Below are 18890 nucleotides of genomic sequence, written 5' to 3' on the forward strand. Positions count from 1 at the left end.
CTGTTGTCCCATTGCTCATCGATTTGCTCAAGCGGCACCAGTAAATGTCTCATTTGTCCCTGTTGCGTTCAGGGTCAGGGGAATGAGGCCCATTACTGTTACTGTTTTTGGCATACCGAATATGCCATGGGTAGCTTGCCAGGCTCTGCCATGCGAGATTCTGCATTGCTCTCTTCCAGAAGCTTTGTTTTATAGTCTCTGGATCTTGGCCGTTGATGAGATTACATGGTTTGTGGGTGTGGCAGCCTAGCTACTGGAAAATGGGGGACCTGGTGGGAGGAGACCCAGTCCCGATCCGAGCAGGCTTGGAGATCTCAGCCACAGGTCCTGCACACCTGGGCTCCTCTGTCGGTTTCTTCATGGGTGAGTCTCATCCAAGCATGTGGAGAGTGGCCTTGAGAGAAGCTGTGGCTGGGTTCTGGAGGTTTTCTGCTGCCGGGGCTCTGCTTGGGGCAGGGAGGGAAATTCAACTCGCCCCCCTCCGAGGTGCCCTGGTGAAGACAGCCTGGCGCGGGGTTTGGTGTGATAGCACAGTGGGGAGGGTATTTGCCTTGCATGCTACTGACTTGGGTTGATTGTCAGCATCCCATATGATCCCCTGAGCACTTCCAGGAGTAATGAGTAATTCCTGAGTGCAGAGCCAGGAGTAACCTCTATGTCGCCAGGTGTGACCCAAAAAAGCAAAAAAAAAAAAAAAAAAAAAAAAGGAAAAGTCTGGAACTGCAGTACTTCTAAGTGGTTATTAAAAGAAAATTATAGGCACAAGGTTGTTGTTTAGTGGTAGGGCACGTGCTTCGCATGAGGGGCCCTGGGCTCTATCCCTGCCCACCAGATGAGAATGGATTATACTGGTCATCTTCCTGGACGAGACTGTGCAGAGGAAGGAAGCTATCTAAAACACAGAAATATTTTCAGAAAGGAAATTCCTTTTTAAGAATGAATGCCAGACAAATCTGGGCCACCAAGAGTGCTGGTCGCATTGCCAGCCTCACAAGGGGCCACAACTTGTCCTTCCCAAGTCAATGTTTGAACTGCTAAGCCAATGGCTTTTCTTTCCAACCATCCCTGCTGGGACAGTCCTAGCCATTTACTTACCAACACCCAGTACCTGCCAAGCAGACCCCACAGTATTTTACAACAAGGCGGCTGTGATGAACTGCTGAGAAACCCGGGCCCCGCCGTGCCCTTCCCAAGTGAGAGGAAGGGATGCAAAGTGTCTTCCTGTGTGTGGAAGTGGGGACCTTAATGGTGCCGTCTCTCCGCTCCTTGTCAAGCATGTGTTCACAGGCCAACGCTCACTGGGGATGGGCCTTGCCCCCTTATTTCTCGTCTCTGTTTACCACCTGGTAGTTATCCCTCGCCAGCAACCCCAGCCAGGCAGGGCTGAGGCTTGTAAAGACACCAACGAGAAATTAAGAGCAACCCAAGTACCCTGCTAGAAGTGGGTAAAACAAAGAAAAGCACTGAGGTGGCGAAGGTGTGGGCTGCAGTGAGGGGCGGTCAGGCTGCCTGTCACCTTGAGAGGGCAGAGGCAACTGCCAGCCTGAAGCCCCATCACTGAGGCATGGAATGGCTGTGCTGTGGGCAGGTGCAGGAAGCTTTCGCTGTGACTCAGCCTGGGCTTGAACAAGAGACACGGGCCGGAGGGCAGAGACAGCCTGGGCCTTTCTAGGAAGATCAGGATTGACTCCATGAAAAAGTGGGTGTTGGTAAACACTTTAAGTAACATAGCAACCCCAACTGTCTGTGTTGTCGTCCTATCTCTCTGGGAGTAATATGACAATTAGAGATGAGACTGAAAATGAGCGAAACCAGGTAAGTCAGAACTATTGGGAAGGGCCGGAGTGATAGCACAGCAGGGAGGGTGCTTGCCTTGCATGCAGCTGACCCTGATTCAATCTGCAGCATCCCAGATACCCCCCCCACCAGCCCTGCCAGGGGTGATCCCTAAGTACAGAGTCAGGAGTGAGTCCTGAGTGCAGCTAGGTGTAACTGCAAAACAAAAACAAACAAACAGAGTTTTAGGGAAACATATTCAAAATTCTGTGTGCCTGTCAGGCAGGCTGGGAAGCTCTGTGAAAGCTTTTGCTCTGTGAACAGACTCGGAGCTTCTTGTAAGAGCAGAGAACACGATATGCGCAGTTCTGCCGAGCTTTCCCTGTTTCTGGAGGCTCAGTTCTCGAAAATGAAGGGGGATTATTCAGAAGCGCACGCCCAGCATCCTCCTGCGTGATCTGCTGGGCCCCTTAGGAGTGGCCCTGAGCACTGTGCTGAGAGTGGCCACTGGGCCTCAGGGTGTGTGCTACTCCCTAAAAAGAATTACTGTATCACTGTATCACTGTCATATAGTTGATCATCGATTAGCTCGAGCAGGCACCAGTAACATCTCCATTGGCACTAGCCCTGAGATTTTAGCAGCCTCTCTTTACTCATTCTTCCCAGAGTGCCACATTGGAGACTCTTTCAGGGTAAGGAAAATGACCCCATCACTGTTACTGTATCTGGCACATCAAATATGCCACAGAGAGCTTGCCAAGCTCTGCCATGCAGACAGGATATTCTTAGTACCTTGCCAGGTTTTCCGAGAGGGAGAACTAGGCTATACGAGGTCTATAACAAAGTGCTTCCGGGGCTTTGTTTTATAGTCTCTGGATCTTGGCTGTTGATGGGATTGCATGGCGCCAGGAGCAGTTTGTGGGTGTGGCTGCCAAGCTACTGGAAAAAGGGGGATCTGGGTAGAGGAGGCCCTGTCCCAATCCGAGCAGGCTTGGAGATCTCAGCCCTGGGTCCTGCACACCTGGGTTCCTCTGCTGGTTCCTTCATGCGTGAGGCTCATCTGAATATGTGGAGAGTGATCTTGAGCATGGCTGTGGCTGGGTTCCGGAGATCTTCGACTGGCGGGGCTCTGCTTGGAGGGGGGGAGGGAAACTCAACATGCCTCTCTCCAGAGGGGCCCCGGTGAAGACAGCCAGGCACGAGGACAAGAGCTTCTTCCTTGCTCTCTTCCAGGAGCTTTGTTTTATAGTCTCTGGATCTTGGCTATTGATGGGACTACATGGCACCGGGGGCAGTTTGTAGGTGTGTGTTACTCCCTAATAAGAATAGCTTATTTTATAAATAAAAAACAACTGAAGAAGCAAGGAAATAAAAACCTCAGACCAATAATTCTTGTTAAAATGAACACTCAAAGCTTTCAAAGGGGAAAGGAAATAGTGAGTGGTCAGGAGGGGGCACTTTGCACACTTCTAGGACTTTGATTCAGACTCCGATCCATGTGGCCCCCAAGAGCACTTCTAGGTAGAGCCACAGAAGCCTCCACACACTGCTCCCACACCACAAAGTTGGATCATCTCAACATCTGGGGACCTCACATTACGCCACCTGGTGCAGCTGGTCACGCACTACATGTAGTAGCCCTGGGACCCCCTGAGCATTGCTTAAGAGATTCAAAAAAATCCGCCCAAAATAGTTACAAAAAAATCCAGTATCATAGAAAATTATGACTAAGTGAGACTTTCCAAGGACTGAAAAGTTGACTTCACATCTGAAAATCACCTACTGTAATAAACAATATTCATAGAATACAAATAAATAAAAGCTATATGATCATCTCAATAGACGTAGAAAAATCCATGTTGAAATCTAGCACTATTGGGGCTAGAGAAATAGTAAAGGGGTTAAGGGGTTAAGGGGTTGAGATGCTTGTTCTGCATTGGATCAACCCTAGTTTAACTCCCAGCACCACATAAGGTTCCCCAAGCCCATCTGGAGTGACCCCTGAGCACAGAGCCAAGAGTGAAGCATAAGCACTACTTGGTGGCTCTAACTCTCTCTCTCTCTCTCTCTCTCTCTATATATATATATATATATATATATGTGTGTGTGTGTATGTGTGTGTGTGTGTATGTGTGTGTGTGCGTGTTTGTGTGTGTAAGATTTTTTAAATATAACTGACTATTATATATATATATGTTTTTTAATTTTATTGACTCACCGTGAGATAGTTACAAGCTTTCATGTTTGGGTTACAATCACACAATGATCAAGCATCCATCCCTCTGCCAGTACACATTCCCCACCACCAATATCCCCTGTATACACCCACTTTCCCACCCACCCCTGCCTCCATGGCAGACAATATTCCCCATACTCTCTCTCTCTCTACTTTTGGGCATTATGGCTTGCAACAGACACTGAGAGGTCACCATGTTTGGTCCATTATCTACTTTTGGCACACATCTCCCATCCCCACTGATTCCTCCAGTCATAATATTCTTAGTGATCTCTTTTCTATTCCATCTGCCTTCTTCTCTCTGCTCATGAAGCAGGCTTCCAGCTATGGGGCAATCCTCCTGGTCCTTGTATCTACTGTCCTTGGGTGTCAGCCTCATGTGATGTTATTCTATACTCCACAAATGAGTGCAGTCCTTCTATGTCTGTACCTCTCTTTCTGACTCATTTCACTTAGCATGATACTCTCCATGTCTATCCATTTGTACGCAATGACTTCATTACTTTGTCTCTCCTAACAGCTGCATAGTATTCCATTGTTTAACTGTGCCAAAGTTTCTTTAACCAGTCATCTGTTTTAGGGCACGCAGGTTGTTTCCAGATTTTGGTTATTGTGAACAGTGCTGCAATGAATATATAGGTACAGATGTCATTTCTACTGTGCTTTTTTGCATCCTCAGGATATATTACCAGAAGTGGTATTGTGGGGTCATATGGAAGCTCAATTTCTAGTTTTTGAAGGACTGTCCATATTGTTTTCCAGAAAGGCTGGACCAGTCGGCATTCCTACCAACAGTGAAGGAGTGTCCCTTTTTCCCCTACATCCACGCCAGCACTGTTGCTTTTGTTCTTTTGAACGTGTGCCAGTCTCCGTGGTGTGAAATGATATCCCATTGTTGTTTCGATTTGCATCTCCCTGATGACTAGCGATGTGCAGCATCTTTTCATGTGCCTTTTGGTCATTTGTGTTTCTTTTTTGAGGAAACTTCTGTTCATTTCTTCTCGCCATTTTTTGATGGGGTTGGAGGTTTTTTTCTTATACAATTCTACTAGTGTCTTGTATATCCTGGATATTAATCCCTTATCAGATGGGTATTGGGTAAATATTCTTTCTCGTTCTGTGTGCTCTTTCTATATTTTGGTCACTGTTTCTTTTGAAGTGCAGAAGCTTTTTAGTTTGATGTAGTCCCATTTATTTATGTTTGCTTCCACTTGCATGGTCAATGGTGTTTCATCCTTAAAGATGCTTTTAGCTTCAATGTCATGGAGAGTTCTGCCTACGTTTTCTTCTATGTACCTTATAGATTCATGTCTGATATTGAGGTCTTTAATCCACTTTGATCTGACTTTTGTGCCTGGCATTAGACAGAGGTCAGAGTTCATTTTTTGCAGGTAGCTATCCAGTTTTCCCAGCACCACTTGTTGAAGAGGCTTTCCTTGTTCCACTTTGCATTTCTTGCTCCTTTGTCAAATATTAAGTGGCCATATATTTGGGGGTCTGTGAGAGGATATTCAACTCTGTTCCATTGGTCTGCAGGTCTGTTTTTAACCCAATACCATGCTGTTTTAATTACTACTGCTTTGTAGTAGAATTTGAATTTGGAGAAGTTGACACCACCCATCTTCTTTTCCCCAAGGATTGCTTTAGCTATTCGTGGGGCGGGGGGGTTATTGTTTCATATGAATTTCAGGAATGTTTTGTCTATTTCTTTGAAAACCGTCATGGGTATCCTGATAGGGATCACATTAAATTTGTATAGTGCTTTGGGCAGTATTGCCATTTTGATAATGTTAATTCTCCCTAACCATGAGCAGGGGATGTGTCTCCATTTCCTAGTGTCCTCTTTTATTTCTTGAAGTAGTGTTTTGGAATTTGCCTTGTATAGGTCCTTCACCTCTTTGATTAAGCTGAATTCCAAGGTACTTGATTTTCTGAGGTCCTATTGTGAACGGGATTTTTTTTAATGTCTTTTCTCTTTCATTATTTGTAAGCCATGGACTTTTTTGGGTGTTGATTTTGTAATCTGCCACTTTACTATATCTACCTATTGTTGCTAGGAGCTTTTCTGTAGAGTCTTTAGGGTTTTCCAAGTATAGTATCATATCATCTGCAAATAGTGATAACTTGATCTCTTCCTTTTCTATCTGTATGCCCTTGGTATCTTTTTCTTGTCTAACTGCTATGGCCAGGTCTTTTAGTACTATATTGAATAAGAGTGGCAAAAGCAGGCAACCTTGTCTTGTGCCCGATCTTAGAGGGAAGGCTTTTAGTTTTTCCCCATTGAGAATGATACTTGATGTGGGCTTGTGGTAGATGGCTTTGACTATATTGAGGAAAGTTCCTTCGATGCTCATTGTGCTGAGAGTTTTCATCATAAACAGGTCCTGGATCTTGTCAAATGCTTTCTCTGCATCTATTGTCATGATCATATGGGTTTTATTATTTCTTTTATTGATATGATGAATTATGTTGATTGACTTGCGAATGTTAAACCATCCTTGCATCCCCGGGATGAATCCTACTTGTTCATGGTGTATGATCTTTCTGATGAGTCATTGGATTCTATTTACTAATATTTTGTTGAGGATCTTTGTATCTGTGTTCATAAGGGATATTGGTCTGTAATTATCTTTCTTTGTGGTATCTTTGTCTGCTTTTGGTATCAGGGTGATATTTGCTTCATAGAAACTGTTTGGAAGTGTTGTTTTGATACTTCAATTTCCTAGAAAAGCTTAAAGAGAATTGGGAGTATGTCCTCTTTAAAAGTTTGGAAGAATTCACTAGTGAATCCATCTGGGCCAGGGCTTTTGTGCTTGGGGAGACTTTTTATTACCATTTCAATTTCCTTGATGGTGATAGGTCTGTTCAGGTATTCCAGGTCTTCTTGGTTCAGCCATGGGAGGCTATAGAAATCTAGGAATTTATCCATTTCCTCGAGGTTTTTGTGTTTCATGGCATAAAAGTTCTCAAAGTAATCTCTGAGGATCTTTTTAATTTTTGTAATTTCTATTGTAATGTCCCCCTTTCATTTCTGATTTAGTTTATTATGGTTTTCTCTCTCCCTTTTTTTGTGAGTCTTGCTAGAGGTTTATCAATCTTGTTTATTTTCTCAAAGAACCAGCTCTTGGTTTCATTGATCTTTCGGATTGTTTTTTGGGTTTTCAACTTGTTAATTTCTGCTCTGAGTTTTATTATTTTCTTCCTCCTGTTTGGTTTCATTGATCTTTCGGATTGTTTTTTGGGTTTTCATCTTGTTCATTTCTGCTCTGAGTTTTATTATTTTATTTTCTTCCTCCTGTTTGGGTTGGGCTGAGATACAATATATATTGATACAATATCTTCTTAATTTTATGGAGGTGTGTTTTGTGGCTCAGCATGTGATCTATCTTGGAGAATGTTCCATGCACACTTGAGAAGAATGTATATTCAGATTTTTGAGGATGAAGTGTCCTGTATATATCTACTAAGTCCCTTTCTTCCATTTCTTCCCTCAGATGAAGTATGTCCTTGCTAAGCTTGAGTCTGGTTGATCTATGAAGAGGTGATAAATCGGTGTTGAACTCTTCCACTAGTATTGTGTTGCTATCAATGTCTTTCTTTTTTTTTTTTTTAAAGAAATATTTTATTGAACCACCGTGAAAACAAAAAAAATACAAAGCTTTCAGGTTTAAGTCACAGTCAAATACTGATTAAACCACCATCCCTTCACCAATGCACCCGTTCCACAACCAAGAACCCCAATACACCCCCCTCCCACCCCACCCCCATCTAAGTAGTTGATGATATTCCCATTATTCTCTCTATATATTGAGTACATTTCATATTTCCATACAGAACTCACTATTGTTGATTGGAAATTTTCCCCAACAATCAGGCCTGCTGAATAAGCATCATCTAATAATTTCTCTTCCTTGGTAAAAGTGAAGAATTTGAGTCCGCGCGGCCGCTATTGCGGCCGCGCGGTTTTGGGTTTCTAATACTTTAGCTCAGTTCGCAGTCAAAATGCATGGCTGCAAGAATCTGCTCTGGTGCCAAAATGGGTTAGGAGACCTCAGGATCACAGTCAGTAGGCGGGAGGCTCTGCTTCTCGTGCCGCGGCTCTTGGTTCATCCGCTATCAATGTCTTTCTTCAAGTCTCTGAGTAGTTGTTTTAAGTACTTTGCTCGTCCCTCATTAGGTGCATATATACTTAGTATCATTAGTTCTCCCTGTTGTACAGATCCCTTTACCAATAAGAAATGACCTTCACTGTCTCTTGTGACCTTCTTCAGTCTGAAATCAATGTGGTCTGATACTAGGATGGCTACCCCAGCTTTTTTATGGGAGTTGTTCACCTGTTGGATTGTTTTCCAGCCTTTGACTTTGAGCCTGTGTTTGCTCTGACTGTTGAGATGTGTTTCTTGCAGGCAGCAGAATGTTGGGTTCAATTTTCTAATCCATCCTGCCACTCTGTGTCTTTTAATTGGTGCATTTAGCCCATTGATGTTGAGAGAGATTATTGTTATGGGGTTTTGTCCCATTTTTCTGCTGAAATTTGGTGTATTTGAGGGTCCTGTTTTGTCTTAAAGTAGCCCATTCAGTTGTTCTTGTAACCATGGTTTTGAGTCTATGAAGTTCTTGAGCTATTGTTTATCTGTGAAACTATGTGTTGTTCCTTCTGTTATGAATGAGAGTCTAGCCGGATAAAGTATTTTTGGTGAGGCGTTTATTTCATTGAGTTTTTTCACCATATCCCACCACTGTTTTCAGGCCGTGAGGGTTTCATCAGACAAGTCGGTTGTGAATCTTAAGGATGCTCCTTTATAGGCAATTTCTTTCTTTGATCTTACTGCTTTCAAGATTTTGTCTCTATCTAAGGTTCTGGTCATTTTGGTCAGGATGTGTCTTGGGGTATTTTTATTTGGATTTCTTCTAGCTGGTACCCTTCAGGCCTCCTGAATGTGGTCGCATGTTTTCTTCAGCTCTGGGATCATCGTAGCAATGATGTCTTTGACAGTTTCTTCTTCATCAGGGTTTTCTTCCTGTCCCCCTGGGACTCCAGTAATTTTTATATTACTCCTCTTGGCCTCATCATGATCTTCTCTTGCCATCTGTTCCCTGATTATCAGTCTTTTTTCCATTTTTTGTTATTTTCTAGAGTCTCTGGACTTCATCTTCAAGCTCACTGATTCTGTCCTCAGCAGCTGTTACTCTGCTGCTGAGACCTTCCACTGAGTTTTTTAATTCACCTACCAGGTTTTTCAGGTCTAATATTTCCATTTGTAATTTTGTTTGCATTTTCCACATTTCTACCTTCAAATCCTCTTGTATTTTATTGGCATTGCTTTCCATTGTTTCTTTTAGCTCCCTAAGCATCCTCAGTAGCTCCCTTCTAAATTCCTTGTCAGGGAGGTTGTATAGCACTTCATTGCTGTTGGGGTCTTCTGGGCAAGCCTCTTCAATAAGTAAGCTTGGTGGGGATCTGCATTGCTTTACCATTGTGACCTATGTGGCTCAGCCCTTCACACTCACTGTTACTATTCTGCTTATGCTACAATATTAATTGAGATGGGCTTAATGAGTTATTGGCTAATGTGTTTCTTGTGGTTAAGCTAACCTGGTGAAAGTTCCAACTAAGAGGGTAACTTATGGTTCTTGTGGGATATGGAGGGGAGGGAATAACTCTGAGAAGGAGCTCTGACATGGGCCGATACCTGGATGGGATGAGCAGAGAATGCGCGGGAACGTTTCAGCTTGGGGTGCACGTGCGGTGTGCTCAATTCCCATCCCCCACAGACCAAGGCTGAAAACCGGTTTTGCTGGGGACTGGTTAAAAATGCGGCTCCAGGAAGGAGCCCTGACACAGGCCGATACCTGGATGGGATGAGCAGAGGATGTGTGAAATATTTCAGCTTGGAATGCGCACATCGTGTGCCTCTGTGTGTGTAAAATTAAGTGAGATCAAAATCAAGGTCACATGGTAAAGAAACAATTGTAGAATATGTCACTTGAATTTTTTTTGGAGGGGCACAGTGCTCGGGGCTTACTCCTGGTTCTGTGCTCAGGGATTACTCCTGGTAGTGTTCAGCAAACCATATAATGCCAGAGATTGAACCAGGATCTGTAGCTTGCCAAACAAGTTCCTTGACCACTCTCGTACCCCTTTGTCTCTTCTCCTTTGAGTCTAAATTCTGAAGTTTCTCTCCCTCTATTACTTAGTGGTCATTCTTCATTCCTGAACTATTTGTTCATGATTCCAGTTAAAGTATTCATGAATCATTGTTAGAATATTTTTCATGTACCCTCATTAAAATCCGTAATTGAGCTCTCTATCTTCTAAATCTGACTCCTTTATTTGTCTTGGTTCTCTGAACTTCCTCCACTACTCTCTTTTCCTCCTTTCTTCACCCTTCTCAACTTTGCCTCCTCCTATACAATGTTTTTTTTTTTAATTGAATCACTGTGAGATACACAGTTACAACGTTGTTCATGATTGGGGTTTCAGTCACACAATGTCCCAACACTCATCCCTTCTCCAGTGCACATTTCCCACCACCGGTGACGCTGGTTTCCCTCCTGCCACCCTCCCCATGCCTTCTACACAATGTTATCCTGATAAAGTGTGTTTAAAGATTAGGAGAGATTAGATTCCTTGAGGAGTTAGGATTTCAGATAAAATTACACAATCCGTTCTACCTCAGACACCCTAGTCAGAGTTAATGATTCTCGGGGTTAAAACAAACTGCAAAGTCCTGTGTCTCGTGCTTGCCCTGGGTGTCTACCTGCACCAGGCTCCCCAAGACTGTGCCTGTGTTAGTTTTCTCCTACCCCCCAGGAACTCTCTGGAACCAAGGCACTTTCCCCTGATTACAGAGTCAGCAGAAACAGTGAAGATCCAGCCCAGCACTTCCTGCACAGATTGTGCTCGTTTGCTCTATTACAAAAATCCCCAAGTCTGTTCTCAAAGCAAAGGCTCTCACAGAGTCTCACGAATCTACTTCAGTGTAAGAACAACACAGTAGGATAAATAAGTATAGGGTCTGTGTCAATATTGGCAAGAACCTCTTCTTATTCTGAGATTATATCCTGTCTGCTTATGTTAATGCTAAAGCGTTTGTTTGTTTTTGTTTTCACTCTTTCTTGTGATACCTGGCAATGCTTAGGGGAGATTCCTGGCTCGGGGCTTTGGTGTCAGTCCTTGCAGTGCTCAAGGGACCCTGGGGTGTCGGGGATGGAACCCAGTCCTCCTGTGTGCCTCCATGCAAAACATGCACTTGGCCATGGAGCTCTCCCTAGCCCTCAAGTTTCTTTTCTTCATGAAATAATAATTTACAAATAGGTTGAAAATAGGTGAACCTTTTAAAAATATAATTTGAGGGGCTGGAGAGATAGCACAGCGGGTAGGGCGTTTGCCTTGCACGCGGCCGACCCGGGTTCGAATCCCAGCATCCCATATGGTCCCCTGAACATGGCCAGGGGTAATTCCTGAGTGCAGAGCCAGGAGTAACCCCTGTGCATCCAGGTGTGACCCAAAAAGCAAAAAAAAAAAAAAAAAAAGATTTGATAGTCATGGTCTTAGTTGGTAAAATAAAAAATATATAGCCTTTGTTAGTTATGTAGGCTCTGTCTTACATAAAAGGTCCAAATGAATTATTAATGATGCTATCAGATATCCCAAAATGGTGATTTCTGTGTCACACAAATACTTTGTTTTATTAATTTCACTTCTAGAGGGAAGGGCCTCCTAAGCAGTGTTCACAGGGTCTGGGGGGCTGCTACAGTATTTAGAGCAGTCCCTCAGAATCATTCATTAATACTCGTTGGAAAGCAAAAGACAGGGGTGTATAAGGCAAGAAGTAGGAGGACAGACGGCTCTAACAGAAAGAGAGAGGGATTATTCAATATATAAATTCTGGAAAAGAGATAGGAACAAAAGGGTAACGTTTCCATTTTGTCTGCTTAGTTTGCCTGTTTGGTTTTGGGGCCATACCCAGTGATGCTTAGGTCTCATTCCTGGCTCTGTGCTCAGGAGTCACCCCTGGAGGAGCTTGGGGGCCCCTCTAGAGTGCTGGGGATCGAACCCAGTCAGCTGCATGCAAGGCAAATGTCCTACCTCTATACTGTCTCTCCAGACCTGTAGCTTTAGCTTTTTTTAAAAAAGAAAAAAACAAACATTGTATTAGAACACTATATAGATTTAAGGTGTGATTTATAGAAGAACAAGTCTATCTATTGATCCCTTTTACCCAGTTGGCCAAGTTTTTACAAATGTGCTTGATAATATAAGTTCTTAGCTAAACAATGGTTTTCTAAAATTTCTTCTAAAATTTTATTTACCTATATTATTACTTCCATTATGCTTTGAATAAGTATATATAAATTTCTATTGATCACCAACACCCTTTAAATGAACAAGCAGACATTCAAAGAGAAAAATCCTCAAATACTTCTATTGGATCAATCATTATTTTATCTTTGAAATTTATTTTTTGGTCATGGATGTGGTAAAGCACATGACTCAAATGTGTGAGTCCCTGGCATGTTCTGGACATGGCAGAAACCAACAAATAAAACTCTTGTGTTGCTTTACTTGTTTTCTCATGAAAGTCCTTTGTTCTTTCACACTTCCTATAATCCTTCATTCAGTTTATATATATATGTATATATATATATATATATCATCACTGTATCACTGTCATCCCATTGTTAGTCTATTTATTCGAGCAAGCACCAGCAACATCTCAATTACACTCAGCCCCGAGATTTTAGCAGCCTTTCCTTACTCATCTTTCCCAACAATTGGAGGCTCTTTCAGGGTCAAGGGAATGAGACTTAGCATTACGGTTTTTGGCATATTGAATACGATACCGGTAGCTTGCCAGACTCTGCCATGCGGGCAGGATACTCTTGGTGGCTTGCCAGGCTCTCCAAGAGGTTTGTATATATCTTTTACTGTATTTGGAATATGAATACACCATGGGGAGCTTGCAAGGATCTCCAATGAGGGCAATAGACTCTCGGTAGCTTGTCAGGTTCTCCAAGAAGGAGAACAAGGCTATTAGATGTTTTGCGGCCACTTTGTGACCCCACACTTCTGGGAGCTTGGTCTTATAGTCTCTGGATGTTGGCCGTTGGTGGGATTACATGGCGCCGGGGGCAGTTTGTGAGTGTGGATGCCAGGCTACTGGAAAATGGGGGGGTCTGGATGGAGAAGGCTCAGTCCCAATCCAAGCAGGCTTAGAGATCTCAGCTCCAGGTCCCACACACCTGGGTTCCTCTGATGGTCCCTTCATACATGAGGCTCATCTGGACGTGTGGAGAGTGGCCTTGAGCATGGCTGTGGCTGGGTTCTGGAGGTCTTCAACTGTCAAGGCTCTGCTTGGGGCCGGGAGGGAAAGGCAACCCATCCCCTCTGAGGGGCCCCGGTGAAGACAGCCAGGTGCGAGGGGCAAGAGACTCTGCGTTGCTCTCTTCTGGGAGTTTGGTCTTACAGTCTCTGGACGTTGGCCATTGGTGGAATTATACGGCACCGGGGCAGTTTGTGAGTGTGACTGCCAGGCTACTGGAAAATGGGGGATCTTGGTGTTTGCCTCGCACATGGCTGACCCAGGTTCGATCCCTGGCATCCCATATCGTTTCCCCAAGCACTGCCAGGAGTAATTTCTGAGCATAGAGCCAGGAGTAACCCCTGAGCATCACCGGGTGTGACCCAAAAAGCAGAAAAAGAAAAAGAAAAAGAAAAGAAATTCCTTAGGGCCAGAGATGTAGCTTGAGTGATGGGGCATATGACTCACATACACACATTGAGCCCTGCCTTTGCCCTGAACTATGCAACCAGGAGCACCGTGGGGTATGGTTCCAATAACAAGAGACATTTTAGATGTGATTCCTAAACCAGTGAGCAGCCCCTGAACCTCAGAGATCTAAGAGAGAAAGAATAGTATGTGTGTGTGTGTGGGGGGGGGGGGGGGCGGGGAGTCTTATCATCACTGTGTCATCTACAATTTAAAAAGAAACCTTCTGTTAATACTTCTTCCAGCTATGATGAACGAAAAGGGAAAATGGAAAAAGATTATCCCAAGAATACTGAAGAGGAATTTCCAGGAGTAAATGGCCAAATAGATGCTGCTGTAGAATTAAATGGTGAGTATTTTCACACACACACACACACACACACACACACACACACACACACATAGACACACAAATCTGTTAACATGGAACTGTAATAAAAAGTCTGGACTCTGCTTTCATAAAGCAGAAAAATGGGCTTTCAATAAGAGTCCCTGATGGTCCTGTTTTGCTCTGGAATTCCTAATATTTTGGCGAGATTAACTTCTAGAAAGAACAAAGTTGTATTGCGGATCTCCATTTGCAAATCTAATGTTTTAATTGCGCAGCTTCAGTCTATTTACATCAGAAGTTTACCCAGATCAAAATGACCAAGTTTATCTTTAAAACACACGTGAATACACATTCTCTCAGCATTTCCGGTGTCTGTCCTTACTTCATTGCCCCATTCCTGGAAATATGGGAAATTGAATTGAATAAAACTAAACTGAGTAAGTTGGATTGAATTTCCTGAATGAAGTAGTAAGCCAACACAGTCTTCTCAGGGTATAACAGGGCACTGCTCAGAAATGCAAATAGTTCCTGCATTCCTGCATGGTCTCTGCTCTTGTGGACTGGTTAATATCAGTGGGATAGGCCCCTCCATCCCACACAGATGAAATCACTACAATAAGAGAACCTATGATTGAGTGTTGAATTGGGTGCCAGGTAGTCTTCGTGATAGAAAAGGTGGTCTGTGGGTTGAAGAGGGTAGGGGAAGGGGTATTTATACATGTGATCTGTCTGTCTAAATCAGAAGCACCAGCCTGGGGTGTGTCCTGTCAGTGACCCCAGGGAGCATCTGGAATAGAGTGAGCAGTGAGAGACGGTGGAAGGTCCTAGGCTGTGGCAAGAGCTGTGAGGGGACAGCTCACGACCTCCTGGCAAAGTCCCAGTATTCCTTGGTGCCACCTCTAGAAAGCTACAACTGCAAATCATCTCACTTTGAAACTTGCAAGTCATTTTTAACAACCACAATTTCATCGTTTTTCTTGTTTAGGCTACATTTACTTCTTCTCGGGACCCAAAGCATACAAATATGATGTGGAGAAGGAGGATGTGGTCAGTGTGGTGAAATCTAGCTCCTGGATTGGCTGCTAAACAGGAAGCTGCCAAGTCTCCCATCAGAACTGAAGGCACCTGCACGCAGCTGATAACGGGCTGTGAAGGATGAGAGCAGCAAGTAGGGGGGGACTCTACCCAGCCTTTTGTTTCTAAGGCAATTCCAAGTCCCCTGAAAACTAGTTATGCTTCTACATTTTTACATAGCTGTGGATTCTGAATTGTAATCCAAATGGGGAATTCCTATTTCACCAAGTTTATTCAAAAATCAGAATCAACACAATATACTCGTTAGTTAGCTACCCCTTATTTTTTTCCCCCACCTAATATACTGAAGCAAATTGAAGCTAGGTTTTTTTTTTATTTCCAGGAAGAAATTTACTTATCATTTGTAACATACATTAGAATTCTTTTTATAGGTAATGTCATTACCATGTAAGTTATGATTACTCACTGTAAGTGGTGGCTTTTGTGTTCTTAATATTTGTTGTGATTAATATATTGGGCTTTTTTTTAACTTTAAACATGTCACAAAGTGCTGTATAACATTTGTTTCTAGTGGTTTGTTTAACTCTGCATGCTTTTGCCATCCTTGAAATAGGTTATGGTGTGCAAAATATTCGAATGACTCTTCATTCTAGGCAAGAGATGGGCATTTTGCAATAGAAGAATTTAACAAACACCAATAAAAAATGTTGGATTTGAACATTCCTTATTTCTCTTTCAGTTAATATTTGCTAGCTTCTTTTATACTTTATTTAGCAACAAATTTTGTGTACCTCAGACATGACAACAGTAACTCACCCTGTTTCCTGCTTCTTGGCAATAAAATGCCACAGAGTATTTTATGCTCATCTAAGTGAATCTTCCTGAATAGTATTCCAGTGAGGGAAGTTCCTCTTCCTTCTGAGTTTTTCTTTAAGACTAGCTTGTTTTTCTCCACGTAGTCATCAACATAGACAAAATACAGCTGTCTGTTTTGATTTTTTTTTAAATATCATTTGGTGTTTCTAAAATTAGATGCTAAATACACTCAAAATACTACTTAGACTGCCTACATGTCCAGTGTTCAACTGGTGGTAGCTGCCATTGTTTGCTAAAGCTTGTTACATTGGTTTCACAGACTCACTGAATAAGCTGAGCATCAGGCAGAGATGAGGTCGTTGTTCAAGAACCTCATCTTGATGTTCAGATCACAAGGGTGTTCAGTTTGGTTTCCTTTACTGACTGTGGCTATCTACAGCTGACCAGATGTTAAATCTTGGAGTGTTAAAGAAGACAAAGTCGAGTCACGCTGCTCCCCAACATCAGCTGCCTATAGCAGGAAAGTTGCCTTTGCCAAAACAGTCAATTGCAGAGAACTTAGCACGTAGCAAGGCAGGGAAACAGGCTGGCATGTCTTCGGCAGGGCTCCACATCAGATCCAGGCATTCGAGCCCTAGGATCTACAGAATTTCACACCCACAGATGTTCAGAAATGTCCAGTGATGTTCAGCATTATTCATAATGACTTAAAGTAGAATGCACCGTAGCACTGTCGTCCCGTTGTTCATCGATTTGCTCGAGTGGGCGCCCACCAAATGGTGAATGAATGTTTTAAAATTTTTAAAGTACATATTACACATTAAATTTGGTAAACTTATAAGATGGAATTTTATTTGGTGTTGGGGGAAAATTAATGCTGCAGCACAAATGAACTTGAAAAAGCTTTACACTAAGTGAAGGCAGTCAGGAATAGAAGCCACATTTGCATGATGCTATTTCTACAGGGTTTTCAAGATAGGGACCTCCATAGAGACAGCTGACTTGCACTCATCAGGAGCTGCAGGAAGAAAGATGGGAAGTGACAGCTAATGAATGTGGCTCTCTTTTGGCGGTGATGACCATTTTCTAGAAGCGGCGGTGCTGACAGGTGCGTGATTGTGAATATAAAAGAAAAGCCACTAAAGTGTATTCATGGAAAATGACTCAATTGTATGGTATATTAATTCTATCTCAATAAACTTATGTTTTTTTTTAAGTAATATGCAAAGAGATCCAGGTAGATCTGTGAAAACCATGTTATTTGGTCAACTGGGGCAGGACGCAGATGCCTTGGTGTATCTGAGCAGCCGAGCATCCTTCTGGTACCAAGTGCTGGCCCCAGGTGCTCACACTGGAGACACTTCAGCAAACACATGAAAATTGCCAAAGCAAAAGTATGTGAGCTCTGAGGTCTGACTGCTCAAAGTGTGCTGAGTTTAGCTGTGATTTTGGTCAGACTTCCCAGTGTCACCTTTTTATCCTTTGTGCAATCAGAATAAAAAGAGTCCCAGGTGTCCAACAAGTACTATATAATTGTTTCTGAAGCAGTTCGAATTCATTTTGTTTTTATACACTTGTGATGATATACAGAGTCTCTTGCCCGCACACCTGGCTGTCTTCCCCGGGGCCCCTTGGAGGGGATGGGCTCCAGCTTCCCTCCCCGCCCCAAGCAGAGCTCCCAACAGCCGAAGACCTCCAGAACCTAGCCACAGCCATGCTCAAGGCCCCTCTTCACACATTCGGACAAGCTTCACGCATGAAGGTACCGGCAGAGGAACCCAGGCGTGTGTAATCCCATCAACGGCCCAAATCCAGAGACTTAAAAGCAAGCTCCCAGAAGCAATATCTTATAAACTACTTCTCCCTCTGGGAGAAACTAGCAAGTTACTGACAGTTTCCTGCCCACATGGGAGAGCCTCGCAAGCTTCCCATGGTGTATTCATATGCCAAAGCCAGTAACAAGCTGGGTGTCATTCCCCTGACCCTGAAAGAGCCTCCAATGCGGCATCATTTGGAAGGCCGAGTAGAAAGAGGCTTCTAAAATCTCAGGGATAGGACAAATGGAGAGGTTACTGAGACCGCTCAAGAAATTTGACAATCAACGGGATTTCATGATTCGTGATACTTGTGAGGATTTGTGTGTCTTCCTTAAGATGAGACGAGGAGATAACACAAACTGTAGGACTGCATGGCCAGAACCTAGGCAAAACATTTATGGTACATCCTCATTTGAAACAGAACTTTGTGTGCAAATAGTGTTTCATATACGATGCCAACTTGGTTTCAGAATAATAATTGAATGCCAACAATGGTCTGTTACATAGAGGCTCTGAACAAAATGTGGATGGAGCTCCCTTTTCTGGGATCTGAAGGAAACTGGTCAGTTTGCTTTTCACTGACCTCGGTGACCTGTCCTGCTAACCTCAATTCATGTGTGGCCCTTGGGAAGCACCAGAAAATCCTCTAGAGGGTGAATGGACACACAGCATCAGGCATCCTCCTAGCAACCCCACATCACCTTCTCTAGGCTGAGCCAGACATTCTTCCTTAGCCTTGTGAAAAGGCAGACCCAACTTCATCTGCAAAGTTCTCTGTTCTTTCTTCAAATGTTTGTTTGGAAATAAATTGGGCCTTCTTTTTCCAATAAACTATATAGCTCTTTTTTAATTTGGAATTTTATATGACTTATTTAATTAGCACAGAGTCCTGAGGTACTTATAACCCACACACACACACACACACACACACATATATACATGTATTATTCATATATTCTCTCTCTGTTCCTGTTTCAATTGTTTCCTTCTACATGCAATGATATTAAAGTTTCCTTGTGAACATTCATCACTAAAATTACCCACGGACTGCCATCAACGGATTGGATTTTTAACTTCTAATAGTGGAGAATAGTGATAGGAAAGAA

At 43.1% G+C, this 18890-nt stretch overlaps 1 protein-coding gene across 1 annotated transcript in view; it reads left to right on the forward strand.

The window, feature by feature from the left end:
- Positions 1 to 15446, forward strand: part of MMP20 (matrix metallopeptidase 20) — a 45657-nt gene extending 30211 nt beyond the window's left edge. The window contains exons 9-10 of the mRNA XM_004604811.2: positions 14031 to 14134; positions 15102 to 15446. Of these exons, the coding sequence (XP_004604868.2) occupies positions 14031 to 14134; positions 15102 to 15202 (205 nt within the window). The 3' untranslated portion in view covers positions 15203 to 15446. The remainder of the gene's footprint in view (positions 1 to 14030; positions 14135 to 15101) is intronic.
- Positions 15447 to 18890: the final 3444 nt, after the last annotated feature.

Source organism: Sorex araneus, chromosome 3 (assembly GCF_027595985.1).
Source record: "Sorex araneus isolate mSorAra2 chromosome 3, mSorAra2.pri, whole genome shotgun sequence".
Lineage (NCBI taxonomy): Eukaryota > Metazoa > Chordata > Mammalia > Eulipotyphla > Soricidae > Sorex > Sorex araneus.